This window comes from Akebia trifoliata, chromosome 7 (assembly GCF_017979445.1).
Source record: "Akebia trifoliata isolate Shusen 1 chromosome 7, ASM1797944v1, whole genome shotgun sequence".
Classification (NCBI taxonomy): Eukaryota; Viridiplantae; Streptophyta; class Magnoliopsida; order Ranunculales; family Lardizabalaceae; genus Akebia; species Akebia trifoliata.
The window spans coordinates 2,124,549-2,143,230 of record NC_141381.1 but is presented as its reverse complement, the minus strand read 5'-3'; the positions used below and the strand labels follow the sequence as shown (position 1 = coordinate 2,143,230).

The following is an 18,682-nucleotide window of genomic DNA, read 5'->3' as shown; positions in this document are numbered from 1 at the left end:
TCATTGTGTGAATTCTATAGCCACTATCTTTTCCGATCGGTGAGCATTTAGATACATATTCTCTCTCTATTTCTATCTCTATCTCTTCCTTTCTTTTTCGGTAAAATCATTTTTTCGACTGTGCGAACTCCATAGTCACTGTCTTCTCCGATTGAAGAGCATCCAAAGATACTTATTTTCTCTCTCTTTGTCTCACACACACACAAAGTAAAATTCTATTTTATTCGATTTTAAAACTAAAATAAGTGAAAGATTATAATTTTTGAAGTTGAAAAAATAAGATAATCGATTTGGTTTTTTTTTTTTACAGATTGAGGATGATGGTATTTTGTAAGATTTTTTTATTGGATCAAATATTATTGAATATACGATATATTTTTCAAATTCAAATTCGAATGTTTGGTAGTGATATCTGATTGTATTTGAATATCATTATTTTCTGTTTCGAATTTGGTATAACACTATTGACAATCCTAAATTCAGGTCCAAAGTTACCGGATCCAAATGGATCGGATTTCGGATCTGAACCACTGCAAGAATTCCTCAGGAATTATACACTAAAAGGTTTGGTTTGTGTGGACGTACTCTGTGGGTGACAAAGCTTATCACACACACGCACACACACACATGGCGACTACAGCAGCCATGGCTGCTTCAAGGGGCTTTCTTTTCAACTACAACAAGCTCTTCTTCTTCCATATAAACCCTAAAACACCCACCTTTCTCCTTCATCACAACAACACTCTCTTATTTCGAAAAAACCCTAAAAATCCCACCTTTTCCTCCTCCATTAGATGCATTCAATCCACTAAAAAATCCCTCGAAACCCAAAATCAAGATATAGATTTTGTTCACAGACCCAATGTTGTTGATATTCTCGAGGAAAGGGGCCTCCTTGAATCGATAACCAGCGAGAATCTCAGGTCAGCTTGTTCAAACTCTACTCTCAGTCCTTTGAAGGTTTACTGTGGTTTTGATCCAACAGCAGAAAGTTTACACTTGGGAAACTTACTTGGGATTATTGTGTTGTCGTGGTTTCAACGATGTGGTCACAAAGCCATTGCTTTGATTGGCGGTGCAACTGCTAGAATTGGAGACCCATCAGGGAAATCTTTAGAGAGACCTGAACTAGATTTTGATACAATACAGAAGAACACAATGGGAATTTCGAATATAATTAGTACAATTTTAAGGAGATGGGATCAAGATAGAAATTTGAATGCAGGTTTGGCGAATACCCCGATTTCTAATCAGGATTATGTTGAAAACCCGATATCAAATGTGGCTTTTGCTAAAAAATTGAATTTGAATGATGTTTATGGTGATTCTTTTGTAATCTTGAATAATTTTGATTGGTGGAAGGATATTAAGTTATTGGATTTTTTAAGAAAAGTAGGGCGATTTGCGAGGATTGGTACTATGATGGCGAAGGAGAGTGTGAAGAAGAGAGTAGAATCGGAACAAGGAATGAGTTACACCGAGTTCACGTACCAATTATTGCAGGGTTACGATTTTTTGTATTTGTTTGAGAATGAAGGAGTTAATGTTCAAATAGGGGGAAGTGATCAATGGGGCAATATAACTGCCGGGACCGAACTAATTCGAAAAATTCTTCAAGTAGAAGGAGCATTCGGCTTGACATTTCCTCTTCTGTTGAAGAGTGATGGAACCAAGTTTGGGAAATCTGAAGATGGTGCCATTTGGTTGTCCCCTTCGATGTTATCACCTTATAAGTTTTATCAATATTTCTTCTCTATCTCGGATGTAGATGTGGTGAGATTTCTCAAGATTCTTACTTTCATGAGTATGAAGGAGATTATGGAGTTAGAGGAGGGAATGAGAAGGCCTGGATATGTGCCGAATTCAGCTCAACGGAGGCTCGCTGAAGAAGTGACACGCTTTGTCCATGGTGAAGAGGGCCTATCTGAGGCTTTGAAAGCGACCGAAGCATTGAGACCTGGAGCTGAAACGAGGTTGGATTGGAAGACCATTGAGGGGATTGCCGAGGATGTCCCGTCTTGTTCCTTGGCTTATGATGAGGTCTTGAATGCTTCTCTAATTGATCTTTCGGTTTCTACTGGTTTGTTAGAGAGTAAGTCAGCCGCCCGTCGCCTGGTAAAGCAAGGTGGGCTTTACTTGAATAATAGCAGAGTTGATGGTGAGGGAAAGATGATCGAAAAAGGAGACATTGTTGATGGGAAAGTGCTCTTGATATCTGCTGGAAAGAAGAACAAAATGGTTGTAAGGATATTTTAATAGCCCTTTTTGGACAATTTTTACAGATTATTTATAGATGTGAGCTTTTCGGTTGTGTAATTCTTTTAATGGTTCTTGTCTTAGTACAAGTTTCTTCAATCTATTGTCCATTATATGCCAGAAAATCTTTAAATGTGTGCTCAAATCTATGTGATTTTGGACTAATTTTTCAGCTTATTCATGTGGTTTTAGATCAAGATCTCTTGGTTTTGGAGATTGATTTGCTGGTCTACATAGGCATAACAATATTTTTTTATTGGGCTTTTTAGAATCTATCTATGCTTTAATGTCTCATTCAACACTGTTCTTAAGATCACCACCAAGGTGCCTGACTTGTTGGCTATACATGGGTCTTTTGGGTTTTGGTTACTATGACTCTATTTTGCATCTTTGCTTATGCTTTCTTCCTTCTCATTGATGAAACACATGGCTCAGTTGGATTCCCATACGTTTTGACCGGTTCTTATGGGCCAACACAACACAGATTTTGAACTGTAGTCCTGATACATTGTTTATCGAAGCAAAGGTAAGATTTTGTTTTCTTCTTACTTGGTTAGAAGTTTGAATTATTTTTCATGATCTACACCTCTTCATCTTGTAGAGCATAATCCCTTCTTGGGAGCTTATAGGTTAAAAAACGGAATAGAAATGGAATTATGGTATGAATTGAAAGCTTGGGAAGAATAAGATGATGAAATACAGGGGATGCTTAGAAAAATTGGTTTACTTGGTTGTTATTTTCAAAATCTCGGCCTTGATGTCTCATATCTCAGATAGTCATTGAGAGTCTGAAATGGACAAGGCACATTGGAAATCTCTCTTGGATGCCTCTGACTCCAAAATGACTTGTCCGAGTTGTCTCAGATGCCTCCAGGAAGTCTTCGTTGTAGGGTTTTTATTTGATCTAGAACATACTTGCATCTGTTTTGAGACATGTTGGTTTTATTTTAATCAAGAATAGAGTTGCATCCATTACCAAACACTCCTTGAGGTATTTTTCTTGACCTTCAACACAGACAATGTAAATTATTTTAAAAAAGGAATTCACAGAGCTACCTTTGAGTTGAAATCCTATGGATTGTCTTTCTTCAAATAAGATTTTTTTGTTCTTTTCTTTTTTAAGTTTGAGCTCATGTTTCCAAACCCGAACCAAATCAACTAGTTTGAGCTCACATTTTTGTCGTGCAGATGTTTATCGATTGAAAAGGAGGCCATAATTTTTTCAGTGATGTGATAGTATTGCTTATTTTTAGAAGTTTGGTGTGACTTTTCTTCTTGATCAGTTGAGAATGATGTTTTGTCTTTAGAGAAGATTGTTCTTCTCTACAGAGTGTAAATGTCCAAGTGCTATTGAAGATGACAGTGTTTCTTATTCTTCTCTTCGGATTTCGTGCTTTATCACTTGACAAGGGAACTTTTCTCTTTATAGGAGGTCTTGCATTGCTTCGTTCTTTTATGAAAAAGCAAATATTGTTGGAACGGCTTTATTTTTTTCTTTGAAGGACGTATGTTGCTTATCTTATGTAGATTTTTAGGTCCAAATTCTTTACCAAAATATGTAGATGTTTAGTTATAAATTCTTTTACCAAAAGATTTGGATTTCGAAAAGTATTTGTATGCTTCTTCTTCTACAAATGATTAATATCTAAACCATATATATATATATATACCCTATACATAAAAAGGAGTAGCTAACAAACAAAATTCATCCGATTGTCCTACTTGCATTTATTCTAAACCGATTGGACCTGCTTGCTTCTATACCCTGCATACCGGAATAGCAAAGCGACAATTTCGTTGGATGAAATTTGTCATTTGCCCCCTCATTCTATGATAATCTGAGAACTCGCTCAGATTATCAAGTTGACTCTTAGATCTGTATTAATTTTTTTATTTGCTATAAGTTCAGATTAACTAAGCTTGTATGTAATGGGTGGAGGGAATAAGTTTGAAGTAAGTTTCATTTTGTAAAAGATTTTTGTGCTAATTTTGTAAGAAAAACAAATTTAAATAAGTAATGTAATAGTTTGCTATGATCATTTATGTACTCCTTGGCTTCTTTAGCCAGGTGCAGAGCCAAGTCCAAGAGCATATAGCCTATACCTCCGCACCATGTTTCCTAATGGTCATCCTCCCAGTCAAGGACATTAAAAGTCAACTAGATACATCTAGTTTTTTGGTACATTTAATTTCTCCAGTTTAGACTTTTTTACATACATATTGTTTAGTTAATAACTGTTTTTTTGGTAACTAACCCCATTTTTAACTCCGCCAATGTAAAATTAAATATTTTACATTGCTGATCCCAAGCCCGGATAAAGGAGGAGGGAAAAGATAAGGTATTGTTTTTTTGGTACTATGTTGTCTATGTTGCTGTACTAAAATATCAGATTGTGCAATTTTTAATGCACTTTGTTTCTGACTTTAAGTCCAGATGTTTGGTAATGCAGTTATATATCAAAGGGTACTTATAAGCTATATTGGATACAATGTATGGCAAATCGAGTTGCAGCAGTTGTGGCTAATGAGTGGAAGGATGACAATGATAAAGTCATGCCCGTTCAGCAATGGCTTGATGAGAGAAGGCTCTTGCAGGTATCTTGTTATAAGCTTATGTGGGCACAAAAGTTAGTGATAGATTAATTTAACTGACTCACAAATAACAATACTTCTGTAAGAAAGGTTTTTGCTGTTGTTACTAGGATATTGTGTTTTCTCCATTCTCTTGGGATGATACTAGAGTAAGTTACAACCACTTTCTTCCTTGATCTGTATGATTGCACAATGTTGACAGTACTGAAGGCCATCTTGTCATTTCTAGTGAACGTGGACTTTTCCCCAAATCTGGTGTCATTCAATTGTTCCTCTACAATATTTAAGAATTCCTACTTTACTATTGTTTCTTATCTCTATTTTTTTTTTTTCTGTACATAAAAACCCTCTTTTCACACATTCTTTTTGATAGTAGCAAACTGGTTTCCACTTATTGAGTAGTTAGAAGTATGTTCATTGTCATGTGAGAACAATGTCTGCATTTATCTAATGCACTGAATGGTTAACCATTTGCAAAAAGGAATGACCTTGAGTCTCTATTGTTTGCTCTAGATATAGATGAAGTAATCGTTCATATTCAAGAGCAAATATACCTTAGTGTATGAGAACAATTACTGAGTATGTTGAATGTAATTTAGCTTCTATTGTACCCCAGGCACATCCCTCAGAACCAAGAGAATTTCCATTTATTTTACTTAGAAACACGGTTGACATAGACGGCAGAAACAGCCTTGTGGTAAGGATCAGTACTACCTCCCAAAAATTCTGGAATCTGTATTAGGTTCTAAATTTATCTATGTTTGCACAGGTTTCTGAGAAGAAAGTGAAAGAATGGTGTGCATCCAAGGGAAACATACCTTACTTTGAGACCTCAGCAAAAGAGGATTCCAATATTGATGCTGCATGCCTGTGTTGCAAAGACTGCTCTTACCAATGATCAAGGGCATGATATGTAAGTACACCTTGAGAGATACTTTTGGCTTCATTTCAAATCGTTTGCCTTAAATATTTTAGGTTCTGCTATGTTGAAATTATAAACCTACCAGTCTATCACATAATAATATTACCTTAGATATTTTTGATCATGGGAAAGGGTGCAACCTTTCAGGTTGTTTGTTGATTATTGGTGCTCTCGTCGAAAGGGTATGACTCAACATTTCAACCGTTGATCTTGATTACCATTGATCGGATCAATCAGGGAACTAGATTACAAGTATAAGGGTTGCTTAAACCCACAAAAGGGTGCATTAAAGTTTATAAATAATGGGATTTGGGGTGGGTCAGAAAACCTCAAAAATCAGATTTTTCCAAGCATTAGAAATGTACAATGGTGTACTAAAAACACATTTCTGTGTGTTTAGTTTGAGAAAATCTGTCTGTATGTTTTGTGGATCTTCTGCAGTAATACAAGTTGTGGAGGATTTTATGGTGTGTAACCTGATTTCATTGTATGCTGGAGTCAAAATTTACCAATAATCTGTTGCACAAAGGGGGCCAAGATTGTCTTAAAGACAAAGATGAATGTGCCTTGAATTAACTGACGGATTAACATCATTTCTATTTCTTGCTAACTGTTCTATCTGATTGAGTCAATAACCATTAGCAACATTTAAATTAGAAGATTTTAATACATGTGGGGAGGAATCTATAATTCTAAAGAAATGGAATTATAGTTGAAATGTTAGGGTATTGATTTCTTATGATGTGCCAATGTCAACTTTTGTCATGGTGTGTCTGGGAATCTTATGATGTGCATCAAGTTGAATTGGATCATTTTTATTCTATGTAACAAGAATACACTTTATTTTCGAAGACTTTTCCGTATTAGACATCATGTTGTACTACCCACAAAGGAATCAACTTCACCATGTTATACTTCCACTTGTAAGGACCTTATGGATTTCATGTTAGATGATTACACAGTTTAGAAATCATCCATTCTGACATAGCCTCATCAAAAGTTTAATTTAATCGACTATTTTAAATAGTTGGTAATGCTAGAATGAACATATTTTCGATAACAAGATCATCATGTTGAGGATGATTCAAGGTATGGTTGGATCATCCAAAATGTTATCCATATGGCTCCCACAAGTGGATACAAACAGGGAGTAACAATATGATAAGTTCTGATTAGTTCGGGCATTTGATATTCCTGTGAGGACATTTAAACATGAGGTATTAATGTGCACTGAAAACATTTTTTGGGTTCTCTTGCTTTATTAATTTCTTTAATCTCAATTTGGTTTCTGTTTGTGTGTGTGGAGAAAAGAGTTCAAAAGGGAATCTTCTATGGGAACCCATGAAACTTTGAAGGTTGTATAAGTTGACAAAGTTACTGTAAAACAAAAGAAAGGGAATACAATTTGTGTGCAAATTGTTCCTGATGTAAATGATTTATTTCTAGTTGGGTCATTGTTATAACCTTGGAGCTTAAAAGCTTCTAGGAGGCCATACTTTTTAAAGGGTAATGCTAGTCTCTTAGTTTTCTATAGAAGTTAATGCGAGTCTCTTTGTTTGCAGGATAGCACCCGAGCATCTGCTAATATCAAAGGATCTAGAAAGAGCATGTGATGTACCCACAAATGTTGGTATAAAATGTCAGGAGCCAATAACCGGTAAGGCCAGCTTTATATCTCTCAAAGTTTATACTTTTTTATCCAAAACATCCTTACGACAACCATCTTAATAAACATTAGTACTTTTTTTTACTTGTAAACAAAGGAGAATGAGAAGAATATCTTCTACTTGGTTTACATGCCTGGTTGTATATTTTTATCCTCTGTTGAAGACCTTGCATGTTGTAGTTGATCAGATATGTTATCCTGATTTTTTCAGCCACCATCTTTGTTTTGGGTCAACCTACATGATCTCCTTCTGTGTAGCTCATGATATGGATGGTCCTAAATGTGAGACATTTCTCATCTGTTCTGCTTCCCTGGATATGCTGCTTTCCATGGACAAAGGAATTGGCGTTATTTTGTGACGCTAATGTGTGTGCATGTGTTGTGAAGTGTTTGTGGGTGAAGATCGGCGCGTAACATAGTTATTGTTGGTACTTGCCTTGTGTTAGGTCCTTCTATTTGGAATATGGAAGAAGGTTACAAGCCAAATGTATTATTTCTTTTTCAGATAAATGTACATTAAAGGGTCGTATAACTTCAGTGAGATGTAAAGATCCTCCTAGTTTTCAAGAGGGTCCATTTTTTATTTCATTTTTATAATCATCTTTTTCTTCATTACTTCAGATTTTGTTGGGGCTGTGACCTATACATCTACTTTACTTTGCCATTCTTGGGCCTTACCATTGAAGGAGTCCGTATTTTCTAGGTTATGAAAAATGATTTATTCAGTTCCTGGTGACTTCAAATGAATTTCAGATGTTGTTAATGGCATCTCCCTGTTGTCTTCACCTTTCAAAAGCACATTAATAGGGAAATTGGTGGTAAAGCTATTTCATGCTAGAAACATATATCTGCCTATGTTACAAACATTTTTGTGAATACTCAGTCGGATTGACCAATTTTTTTCATAAACATATATTATTGTGTAATTTTTTATTTTCAGTGTGTCTAAACTATTCTATATTTTTTTATTGCATAAAAATAGTGTGGGTTTCATAGTGTAATTTGCAAGGTGAAAAACAAAGAACCACTGAGCTGGGATTTGAGAGTTTATATAGCTATTCATGATGGAGTAAGGTTTTATTTTCATCACAGTAACAAGTTGGACTAACTTCATTAAGTACTTGCATGAACAAGTAGAACTAAATCCCCTTTCTTTATTGCAGGCTGTTCCACCAGTTGTGCATTGGGACATCAAGTCTTCTAACATCCTGTTGGAGATCAGTCCATGAAAGCCAGAGTACGTAATGCTTTTTTTCTTTTTTATCTTAAATACATACAACTTATACAAGAAAAATGAAGAAAAAGAATTCGTGATCAAATCTGTTCATTTGAAGAGGACCTAGAGATTTGTTCTAACGTATTGGCTATTTTCTGATCCTTTTGGGATTCGCCAATCGTAATCATTTTTATTATGTGTTTGAAATTGGATGTTAATGCAATATACTTGATGAATATGGATACTTATTATACTGTTTTTTATATTAGAAATAAAAAAAAAAAAATTCATATTGGGTTGAGCAGGTAGCTGACTCTGGGCTTTCAAGGGAAGTGGTGGTTAACTAACATGCATCTAATGTCGGGAACTTTTGGCTATCTTGATCCCGAGTATATATCTACAAGGGCCTTCACCAACAAAAGTGATTTTTACAGTTTTGGATTATTGCTCTTTGCACTTATTGCAGGCAGGAATCCTCAACAGGGCCTCATGGAATATGTCGAGCTTGTAAGATCTATCCCTCTCGTTGAGTTTTTGGTATTATATTTTCATCAAAGAACTGCTCCACGGAAAACTAATTCCACCGGTCTGAAATGTAATGAACGCCAGTGCAAACCATGTTTTTTTAATGTTGAAGAGTGAATATCCAACCTTCAATGAATTATATGTCTTTGTTCACTTATGTTGGAAACCCCAATATCAAACACCAATGTGAGATAAACAGAGAAAAAAAAAAAAAAAAAAAATCAAGCGAGAATACAAGATTTATGTGCTTTGGCAAGATTGCCTACATCCATGACTGCAGCGCTTCAATGGCTGATTTTCAGAGGCTTGAAGCGACACCTCAGTACTACTCTACTGAAGTACCCAACACCATTATAATCATATTGCCTTTTTTACTTTGTTGAATAGGCGGCAATGAATAATATGTTGTGCCACGGGTTTGTGCTGCCCTGACATGTGTAAGGTCAAGATTCAATTCAAGTTTTATCCTATGCAATAATTAAACGGGTGTCGAAATGGGTTTACGTCTCTAACCCAGACAGGATACATAATCGAGTTATGAGTTAAAATAATTATGACCCAACGAGCCGTACTTAGCCAATTAGAAATTTTCCGTGGAATGGTACACAAGGGAATCGACTTAGGAAAAATTACTTAAAGGGCTTTGGAAGAGGGATTTCTTGCTAAGTACTCTCCAAGTTTTGGGATTTCTCTTAATAGTCTATTTAGTAAAATTATCTTTTCTATTAAACCTATGAATCCTATTCATCACATTTCTCATGATTGAATACCTTAACCCTCCAATTTCATCGTTTTTGTTTAAAAAATTGAATTTTTGATATTTCAATTGAGTTTTGAAGATTCCATTCTATAGGAAAGGATTTAGGAAAGAAAAAGTCATTTTCAAACTTTTGAAAGACATAAAAAGCTAGGACTCCTTTCCTTTGTTTTTTAATAAAAAATATTTATGATTATGTGCCCTTGCCACATCAGCCGTGAACCTAACCGCACACTAAAACCGTGTGCATTCATCACGATTCTTTTTCTTATTATATAAGAGAAGAACAAGATCCAAAATGCATAATTAATCAGAACACGCGGTTGAAAAATTAATAATTGTCGCTGACCTTGTACTGATTATATTTAAAAGCAAATCAATAATCCGAGCACAATAAGTGAGTTATCAGACATGTTTTCAAATCTCGGCTAGACGTCTTGGATGAAAACGGTTGAAAAATTAATTTCTGCCACCGACCTCGTAGTAATTACATTTAATTGCTAACCAATGTGCTCTGTCTCCAAGGCACCTACACCTTATTTATTAGAAATTTAATCGCAATTGTTGAGTATTCAATGTGATGAAATAGCTACGCAAGATAGCCATCTACTGTACCATCAACATCATCACTCTCTAAAGAATTTTTCTTCCAATTTAATAACTAACAGATACGAACACTAAAAATATGTCTATAACCATCAAAACCCTAGACACAATTTGACCTCAATATCAATTCTCAAGCACAAAAATACAAAACTCTAGATTTGACAATAAAGAGAATAAAAATGACAAAAAAAATATTTTACCGTAAGCTTCGTGTGATTAGAACATAGACATGTAAAAAAAAAAAAATTCGTTCTTACTAATATTTTTTATGAGACAATGTACATCTAGAGGTGGAGATGGAGACATTTGCTAACACGTGGAGGTAAAAAACTTGCAAAACAAGAGATAGCATTCATGAACAACAATTCAGATGAATTTTTTTTTCTAAATAGTTTGTTTTTGCAAATTAATTTGGAGATTTCTATGCAATATGATTAAAAAGAAAATAAAAAACAAACCAAAGAACACCAAGACTTACATGGTTCGGGAATGATGCTTACGCCATTGAATAAATCTAATTTTCTTTATTAAGAAAATCAAAGGAGAATAATTAAAAAAACACTAGAGTTTTAATCTAGAAACCAAACCCTAAAAGCCTTGTGCATAACCATCATATAAAAATCTAATCCAATGACTAGAATAAAAGCCACAAATAAATAATAATCTCCATCTTGGTTTTTTCATAGCCACACTAAAGATCACCTAGACATAACTTGTAAAATGTGACCACCACTCAACCTTGGCCTAAATTCCAGAGCCAAATTGGAGAGAAACTGCACATTTCTCACATAACGAACGTTACGTCACATATGCTCGAGATGGAACTTCACTTCAAACCTAAATCAACTCGTCTCAGACACCTGCTAACACAAAAAATAAGCATTGTCCTTTTATAACCACTAATTGCACACACTATCGAATCATCATGATTTACCATACTCGATCACACAACCAATGCATATGCGTACCTGCCCTAAGCTGACTCATTAGTCAATTTAAGTGAGCTAGGGACCTCAACTAGTCCTTTCGAATACCATGAATTTTCACCACCATTGTCTACAACTTAGAAATATAAATATGTCTCTACTCTATCTGTAAAGAGACTCTGTAAATGTCTATTACTTTGTATACCCTGTTTCTAACTACTCGACAAGGTCTAACCAAAATCGTTTGATAGGTATACCACAACATGAAAAAATCCCATATTCGACGGACCAAGATGTCGAATTTTTCATTGTCAAAATTTTAATTTTTTTGACGAGTCAAAACCATCAAATTAATGGAGAATGAAAGAAATTTGATGACTCTAAGCCATTGAATCCGAGGAAATTCAAAATTTCAACGGCCTCGGGCCGTCAAAATTTGGTTTGTAAAATTCATGGGCCTTGGCCCATCAAAATTTCTTGTCAAATTTTCCAAGTTTCACGTAGTTTACGTCTTTGACTTCATCCACTTTTACCTTATCTTTCTCATTCATAAGTGTTGTCATCATATTATCATAAGAATCTGAAAGTGAGGTAAGAAGCATAAAAGCTTTGTTTTCTTCCTACAACTTAACATCAATTTGGTGCAGTTGATCCAATATCTGATTAAGCACATTCACATGTTATAGGAATTCATACCATTTGTCATATTCAAAACATAAAATTTCCTTTTTGAAGAAAGCTTATGACACAACGTGAAAAGCCTATATTTGACGACCCAGGGCCGTCAAATTTCATAAATTTGATAGACCAAGAAGTTAAAGTTTTCATTGTCAATTTTTTTTTTCGACGGACCGAAACTATGAAATTAATGGAGAATGGGAGAAATTTGATGACTCTAAACCATCGAATTGGGGATAATCATAAATTTCAACGGCCATAGGCCGTCAAAATTCGTTTTCTAAAATTTGTGGGCTTTGGCCCATCAAATTTGCTTTTCAGAATTTTCAGTTTTCACATAGTGCGGCGGATTGGGGTGGCCATTTCTTCTAGTAGTGATGGCAAAGATGGGTTTCTCAGTTGATGTCCTTAATCTAATTCGAGGGTGCCTTCATAGTGCTAACTTATCCATTCTGATCAATGGTACATCAAATTATTACTATGAGAGGGCTCGGGGCAGCAGGTTAAGATTGAAAAAATAGCTTTTTTTCTTCCTAGAAGCATGGATGTGAACAGGATCAAAGTTACAAGAGACATTCTTGGGTTCTCTAATGGAGCGCTTCCCTCTAATTATCTTGGAATCCCTCTCTTCTCCGGGAAAGTCACAAGGGAAATGTGCTCTAATTTGGTGCTCAAAATTTCTAGGAAATTGGAAGGGTGGAAGGCGAAATACTTGTTAGAGGGGGGAAAATTGACTCTACTTTCTCACGTTCCATCATCTATTTAGATCTATCTCATTTCTATGTTGCTAATCCCAAAATCTCTTTCTTCCATTTTGGAGTCTTCTTTTCCCAATGATAAGAAGTAATAATTGCTATTTATTTATTAGCTTGTCATTTATTGTATTTAATAATTCCTATTCTGATGCTTGGACTAGTCAAGTAGGTTAGGAAGTGCTATTCTTTTGGTTTATTAGCTGTCTTCTATTATTCCTATTTTTTAGTTTGTAACCATTGGCTCAAAGTCCTTTTATAGGCTTGAGAGCTATGAATAAAGAAGGATAGAGGATTACTAGCAAACTCTGTGAGTTGTTTTGGGTGGCGTTGGTTCATCATATAAGCCAATAAATCTTTTATTATTATTATTATTATTATTAATTCTCTTATTTACTCTATTGCTAATTTGGTGTTTGTATCATCTTTGATATCAGAGCCAGGCAATGGAAGATCGACTGAAAAAAAATGGAAGATAGTGTTGCTTCACTTTCAAACGGGCAAAAGGAACTCTCAACCAGCCAAAATGAAATGATGTCTCATCTCATGTAACAGATGGAAAAACTGACTTAGTTGGTTACTGGGAAGATTCGATCTGAAGTTGGAGAGAACTCAAACAATCGTTTTCAAGAACGAAGAAATGCAAGATCCCAAAATGATGACAACCATTCTTTCAATAGCTTCATTCCGAGAACATTAAAGCTGGATTTTCCCAAGTATGATGGGCATGATGATCCAATTCAATGGTTATGTAAGGCAAAGAAGTATTTCATGCTCCATGAGATTATGGAAATTGATAAGGTAACCTTAGCTTTCTTTTACTTGCACGGTGATGCAGAGCTATGGTTTCAAATGATTGAACAGGAATTACTTTACGTCACATGGGAGGATTTCAAAACAGGGATCATGACCCGATTTGGTCCTAATCATTTTGATGACCATTTTGGCGAGTTGATCAAATTACGGCAAATTGGAACTGTGATGGATTACCAAGGGAAGTTTGAAAGGTTATTGTCTAGAATTGGAGTACTTGCACCTGATAAGAAAGTGAGCTGTTTTGTGGCAGGTTTGAATGACAATATCCGTACTGATATTCAAGCAAATCGACCATCTACACTAACCATGGCTATCGGTTTAGCAAAACTGTACGAAGCCAGGGAATCTTCCCACCGGTGACCAACTGCTCCTCCTTCACGAATGAATAACTCTCCACGACCATCAATGGGAATTCAGGAACGAAATCTGGAAATGGCACCAACAATCAAAAAGATGACAGCAGAAGAATTATCCGAAAGACGAAAGAAGGGTCTTTGCTTTCACTGCCATGACAGGTACACCCCAGGAGACATCTGCAAGAAATTATTTATGATTGAAGCAAGTTGGGAATGTGAAGATGATGTGGCCATGGAAGAAGAGGAAGGCGACGACAAAACCGAACCTGAAATTTCTTTGCATGCCATAGCGGGGGTACAAACGCCTAAAACGATGAGGATATTGGGTGGAATTAAGGGGCAATCAATGATTACGTTGATCGATTCAGGTAGCACACACAACTTCATCAGCTAGCGGGTCGCACAACGGATCAACCTTCTTCCAAACTCTTCCGGCAAATTGGAGGTGATGGTAGCTTCAGGCAAGAGATTGGCATGCTCGGGAAAGTGTTCTTCTGTACCATTTAAACTTCAGAAGGTACCCCTTGTGGCTGATTTTTTTATACTACCATTGGAGGGATATGATGTCGTTTTAGGAACACAATGGCTGAGAACTTTAAGCCCCTATCCAGTGGGATTTTGAAAAGCTTCAAATGATATTTAACTTGGGAGAAAATGAGGTGATTTTGCAAGGATTAACTAATGTCAGGGATGAAGTAAGTGACCTTCCTTTAACTAAAATTACCAAGTTGCAACTCGGAGTTATTTTGTACCTTCTAAACAGTGAAGAGCCATTGAAGTTGTGAGAGTCCCTTTCTATACCAATACAATATCTGTTGAAGGATTTTCAAGAGATTTTAAAGGAGCTGATGGAACTACCTCCTTAACGTGCTCAAGATCACCGTATACCTCTTATTTCGGGCGAAGGATCAGTTGCGATACGTCCTTATCGTACCCTCATTTTCAAAAGGATGAAATTGAGAAGATTGTTACAGAATTGCTGGCTGCTGGGGTTATTCGACCAAGCACCAATCCCTATTCTTCCCCTGTTCTGTTAGTAAAAAAACAAGACGGCTCTTGGCGAATGTGTGTCGACTATCGAGCTTTGAATAAAATCACGATGAAAGATAAGTTTCCAATTCCAGTTATTGATGAGCTTTTAGATGAGTTATTAGGAGCTCAATATTTCACCAAATTGGACTTACGCTCTGAGTATCACCAAGTGAGGATGTATCCTAATGATATCGAGAAAACAGCCTTCTGAACGCATCAAGGGCACTATGAATTTATGGTGATGCCCTTTAGTCTTACAAATGCTCCTTCAACTTTTCAGGCACTCATGAATGAGGTATTTAAAGATTTTTTGCATAAATTTGTTATTGTATTTTTTGACGATATTCTCATATATAGTCAAAGTCTGCATAAACATATGGAGCATTTGCATCTAGTCTTCAATGTCTTGAAAACTAATCAATTGCGAATCAAGCTAGAGAAATGCCAATTTGGGAGACAAGAAGTTCAATACCTCGGCTCTGTGATTTCACAGCACGGAGTGGCAATTGATCCAGCCAAGATAGAAGCCATGTTAACCTGGCCTAAACCAAAAAATTAGAAGGCAATGAGGGGTTTCCTTGGTCTTACAGGTTATTACTGAAAATTCATACAACATTATGGAAAGATAGCCTCCCCTCTTACTAAAATGCTGCAAAAAAATTCTTTTGAATGGTCTTTGGCAGCAGAATAAGCTTTTCAACGACTCAAGGTGGCAATGACTCAAGCACCGATACTAGCCCTCCCTGATTTTTCCAAATCTTTTATAGTTGAATGTGACACTTTTGGTCTTGGTGTTGGAGCAGTTTTGTTACAAGAGAGGTCCATTACTTAATATAGTCATGTTCTCCAGGGGAAGCATCTTTTCTTATCTACATATGAAAAGGAAATCCTTACTTTAGTGCTAGTAGTTCAGAAATGGAGATCGTACCTCTTGGGAAGAAGATTTATAGTTTGCAGTGACCATCAAAGTCTCAAACACCTTTGGTCGCAGAAGATTACCACCACAGCCTACCTAAGGTGGTTGTATAAACTAATGGGATTTGATTTTCAGGTTGAATACAAGAAGGGAAGAGAGAATGTTGTTGCTGATGCCCTGTCTAGATGCCACGAAGTCAAGTCTGATAATGTGTAGACACCCTATTTTTACACTCGCCTGATTAATCAACTTGTCAACCTGATTGCGACGATTTCTAATGATGGATGGTTATTCCAATGCTCTATTTTGTTACCAGATGTGTTTCAAAAATTCAGATGAGGTATCTCAAACTAACAAAACTGTAGAAATCACGTTACGTTAGGAAAATATAATTTCAAAAATATAGAAATCATCATTTTTTAGACAAAAGAAGCTTCACGGTAAAAATCACTAAAAAATAATCAAATTACCAAAATACCCTTAACCTCAAAAACATCCCTAGAGCCTACATTACACTTAGAAAAACTCTTTCAAACACATAAAATAATAAATCAAAATCAAATAAATCATTTCGCCAATTTTCACAAAATTTGACAAAATTACGAAAATACCCCTCATAAAGTTCACTACCATTTTGCACAAAAAATTTCATGAATGATATAAACCAATATTTTCATTGAATTTCTTACAAAAAATTGATTCCAAAACATCCTGAAACATTGAAAAACAACTTAAAACGCAAAACATCATCTCCGAGGGCAAAACGATAATTTTACAATTTTAATAATTAAAAATTTTGAATTAATAATTAAAAAATTAATTAATGTAAAGTGAAATTCTAATTAAAATTAAAGTCAATCAAGTAAGACTTAAGTCAAAATCTTGAAATCTAGTCAATCAAGTGAGACTTAAGTCAAAACCCTAAATTCTAGTCAATCAAGTAAGATTTAAGTCAAAACCCTAATCAATCTAATAAGACCAAAGTCAAATCCTAACCCTAATAGAATTCTAATTAAACTCTAAAAGTACATAGTAGAATTCTAATTAAACTCTAAAACTATCTAAAAGAATTCTAATTAAACTTTGAAACTATCTAAAAGAAACATAATTAAACTTTAAAACTATCTAAAAGAAACATAATCTAATTCTAACTCTATCTAAAAAATTCTTTAAAAAATCTATAAATAGGGGTCTCTACAACCTATTTTCGTAGGTCAAAATAAACCCTAGAAAAAATAAGTCAAAAAGTCTTCCTAGCCTTCCCCAAACATAATTTTGAAGTCTTAACTCCTTACTTAACACCCAAATCACAACTTTTGCTCAAAAAACACCCAGAAATCCTTCTAAAATACATGAAAAATCAATCAAAAAATAAAAAAACACTCAGACTTAGGAAGAAAATACTTCATCTTAGAAGATTAGAAGATTAGAAGCGGATCCAGTGACAAAAATGAAACAATGAATCACAAGCAATGAATCTTTCCGTCAATTCTGAGGGAACCATTGTTGCGATCATCAAGGTAAACTTTTTTATTATTTTTTTAGGTCTTTTAGCAATGAAATCTTCTTTGGAGAATAGTAGAGACCGATGTTTGTCGGGCGGGGTTGGTGCCTAACACCTTACAACCTCGTAATATGATCCCCGGATCATAGTTTTTCTATTCGTAGATTAGTTATTTTTATCTTTGTAGGGTTAATGTTCGGTTCTTAAACCGTAATAACTAGGTGGCGACTCCCAAAACTCAAAAATTAAAAGTGGATCGGCGCACCCCGCGGATCGAGGGCAGTTTCATAATGGATCCATTTTTGCTTTGTCCCAATTGATCCCACATTGGTTAGATGCTATTAAAGAGGAAGTTGAAGACTCACCAATACTGCTGGAACTGAGAAATAAAATTCTACAAGAAGAGGCAGTTGGACCTTGGAAGTTAAATGAAGGAATCATTATGTTCAAAGATAGAATTTATCTTGAGCATAATTCAAAGTTAGTGCAGGACATCATGAGGGAGTTTCACGGAAGTACTCATAAAGGATTTGTAAAGACCTTTCAACGAATTAAAGCCAACTTTTATTGGAAGGGAATGAGGAAACAAATTAAAGAGTTTAAACGTCTTTGTGATGTATGTTAACGACATAAAGCAGAGTTAGTAGCACCAGCAGAGTTGTCACAACCCTTGCCAATTTTGAATCAAATTTGGGAAGACATTTCTATGGATTTCATTGAAGGGTTACTTCCAATGGTAAGACTACAATTTTTGTTATTGTCGATAGGCTATCCAAGTATGCCCATTTCATCCCTCTATCCCATCCATATTCGTCTGTGAGTGTAGCAAGGCCATTCTTTGATCATATTTGTAAGCTTCATGGTCTTCCAAAATCTATTGTTTGTGATAGGGATCCTACTTTTACCAGCTCTTTTTAGAAAGAATTATTTAGATTGAACGACACTTCTTTTAATTTTAGTTCCAGCTACCATCCTCAAACTGATGGCCCAACAGAAGTGGTAAATCGAACACTTGAAATGTAGTTATGATGTTTTATGAGTTCGAGACCAATGGTGCGGCTCTGATGGCTATCATGGGCGGAGTACTATTACAATACTAGTTGGCATTCAACAATCCAAAAAACTCCTTTTGAAGTTGTGTATGGAAGGAATCCTCTAAGAT

At 35.4% G+C, this 18,682-nt stretch overlaps 1 protein-coding gene and 1 pseudogene across 7 annotated transcripts; both read left to right on the top strand.

Moving 5' to 3' along the window:
• Window positions 1–578: 578 nt before the first annotated feature.
• LOC147397941 (tyrosine--tRNA ligase, chloroplastic/mitochondrial pseudogene) lies at window positions 579–2,316 on the top strand (annotated as a pseudogene).
• Window positions 2,317–2,463: 147 nt separating this feature from the next.
• LOC147397940 (ras-related protein Rab7-like) lies at window positions 2,464–9,330 on the top strand. Of its 7 annotated transcripts, XM_086447032.1 has the most exons (7): window positions 2,464–4,595; window positions 4,707–4,851; window positions 5,465–5,545; window positions 5,618–5,761; window positions 7,333–7,427; window positions 7,648–8,673; window positions 8,958–9,330. In XM_086447032.1, the coding sequence occupies exons 2-4, from the start codon at window positions 4,750–4,752 to the stop codon at window positions 5,744–5,746; spliced, it is 312 nt and encodes a 103-aa protein (XP_086303158.1). In that variant the 5' UTR covers window positions 2,464–4,595; window positions 4,707–4,749; the 3' UTR covers window positions 5,747–5,761; window positions 7,333–7,427; window positions 7,648–8,673; window positions 8,958–9,330. The 7 variants fall into 7 exon arrangements, with proteins under 7 accessions (XP_086303158.1, XP_086303164.1, XP_086303163.1 ...); XM_086447038.1 differs by having other exon boundaries at window positions 2,464–4,851; window positions 7,338–7,427; window positions 8,446–8,673; XM_086447037.1 differs by having other exon boundaries at window positions 2,464–4,851; window positions 7,338–7,427.
• The last annotated feature ends 9,352 nt before the right edge of the window (window positions 9,331–18,682 follow it).

What these genes read in the sequence shown, in the direction of transcription:
- LOC147397940 (XM_086447032.1), top strand. Translation starts at nt 4,750, where the DNA reads ATGGCAAATCGAGTTGCAGCAGTTGTGGCTAATGAGTGGAAGGATGAC. An exon ending in ATGAGAGAAGGCTCTTGCAG is followed by an intron (nt 4,852 to 5,464) that starts GTATCTTGTTAT and finishes ATTGTACCCCAG; the next exon opens with GCACATCCCTCAGAACCAAG. An exon ending in ACGGCAGAAACAGCCTTGTG is followed by an intron (nt 5,546 to 5,617) that starts GTAAGGATCAGT and finishes ATGTTTGCACAG; the next exon opens with GTTTCTGAGAAGAAAGTGAA.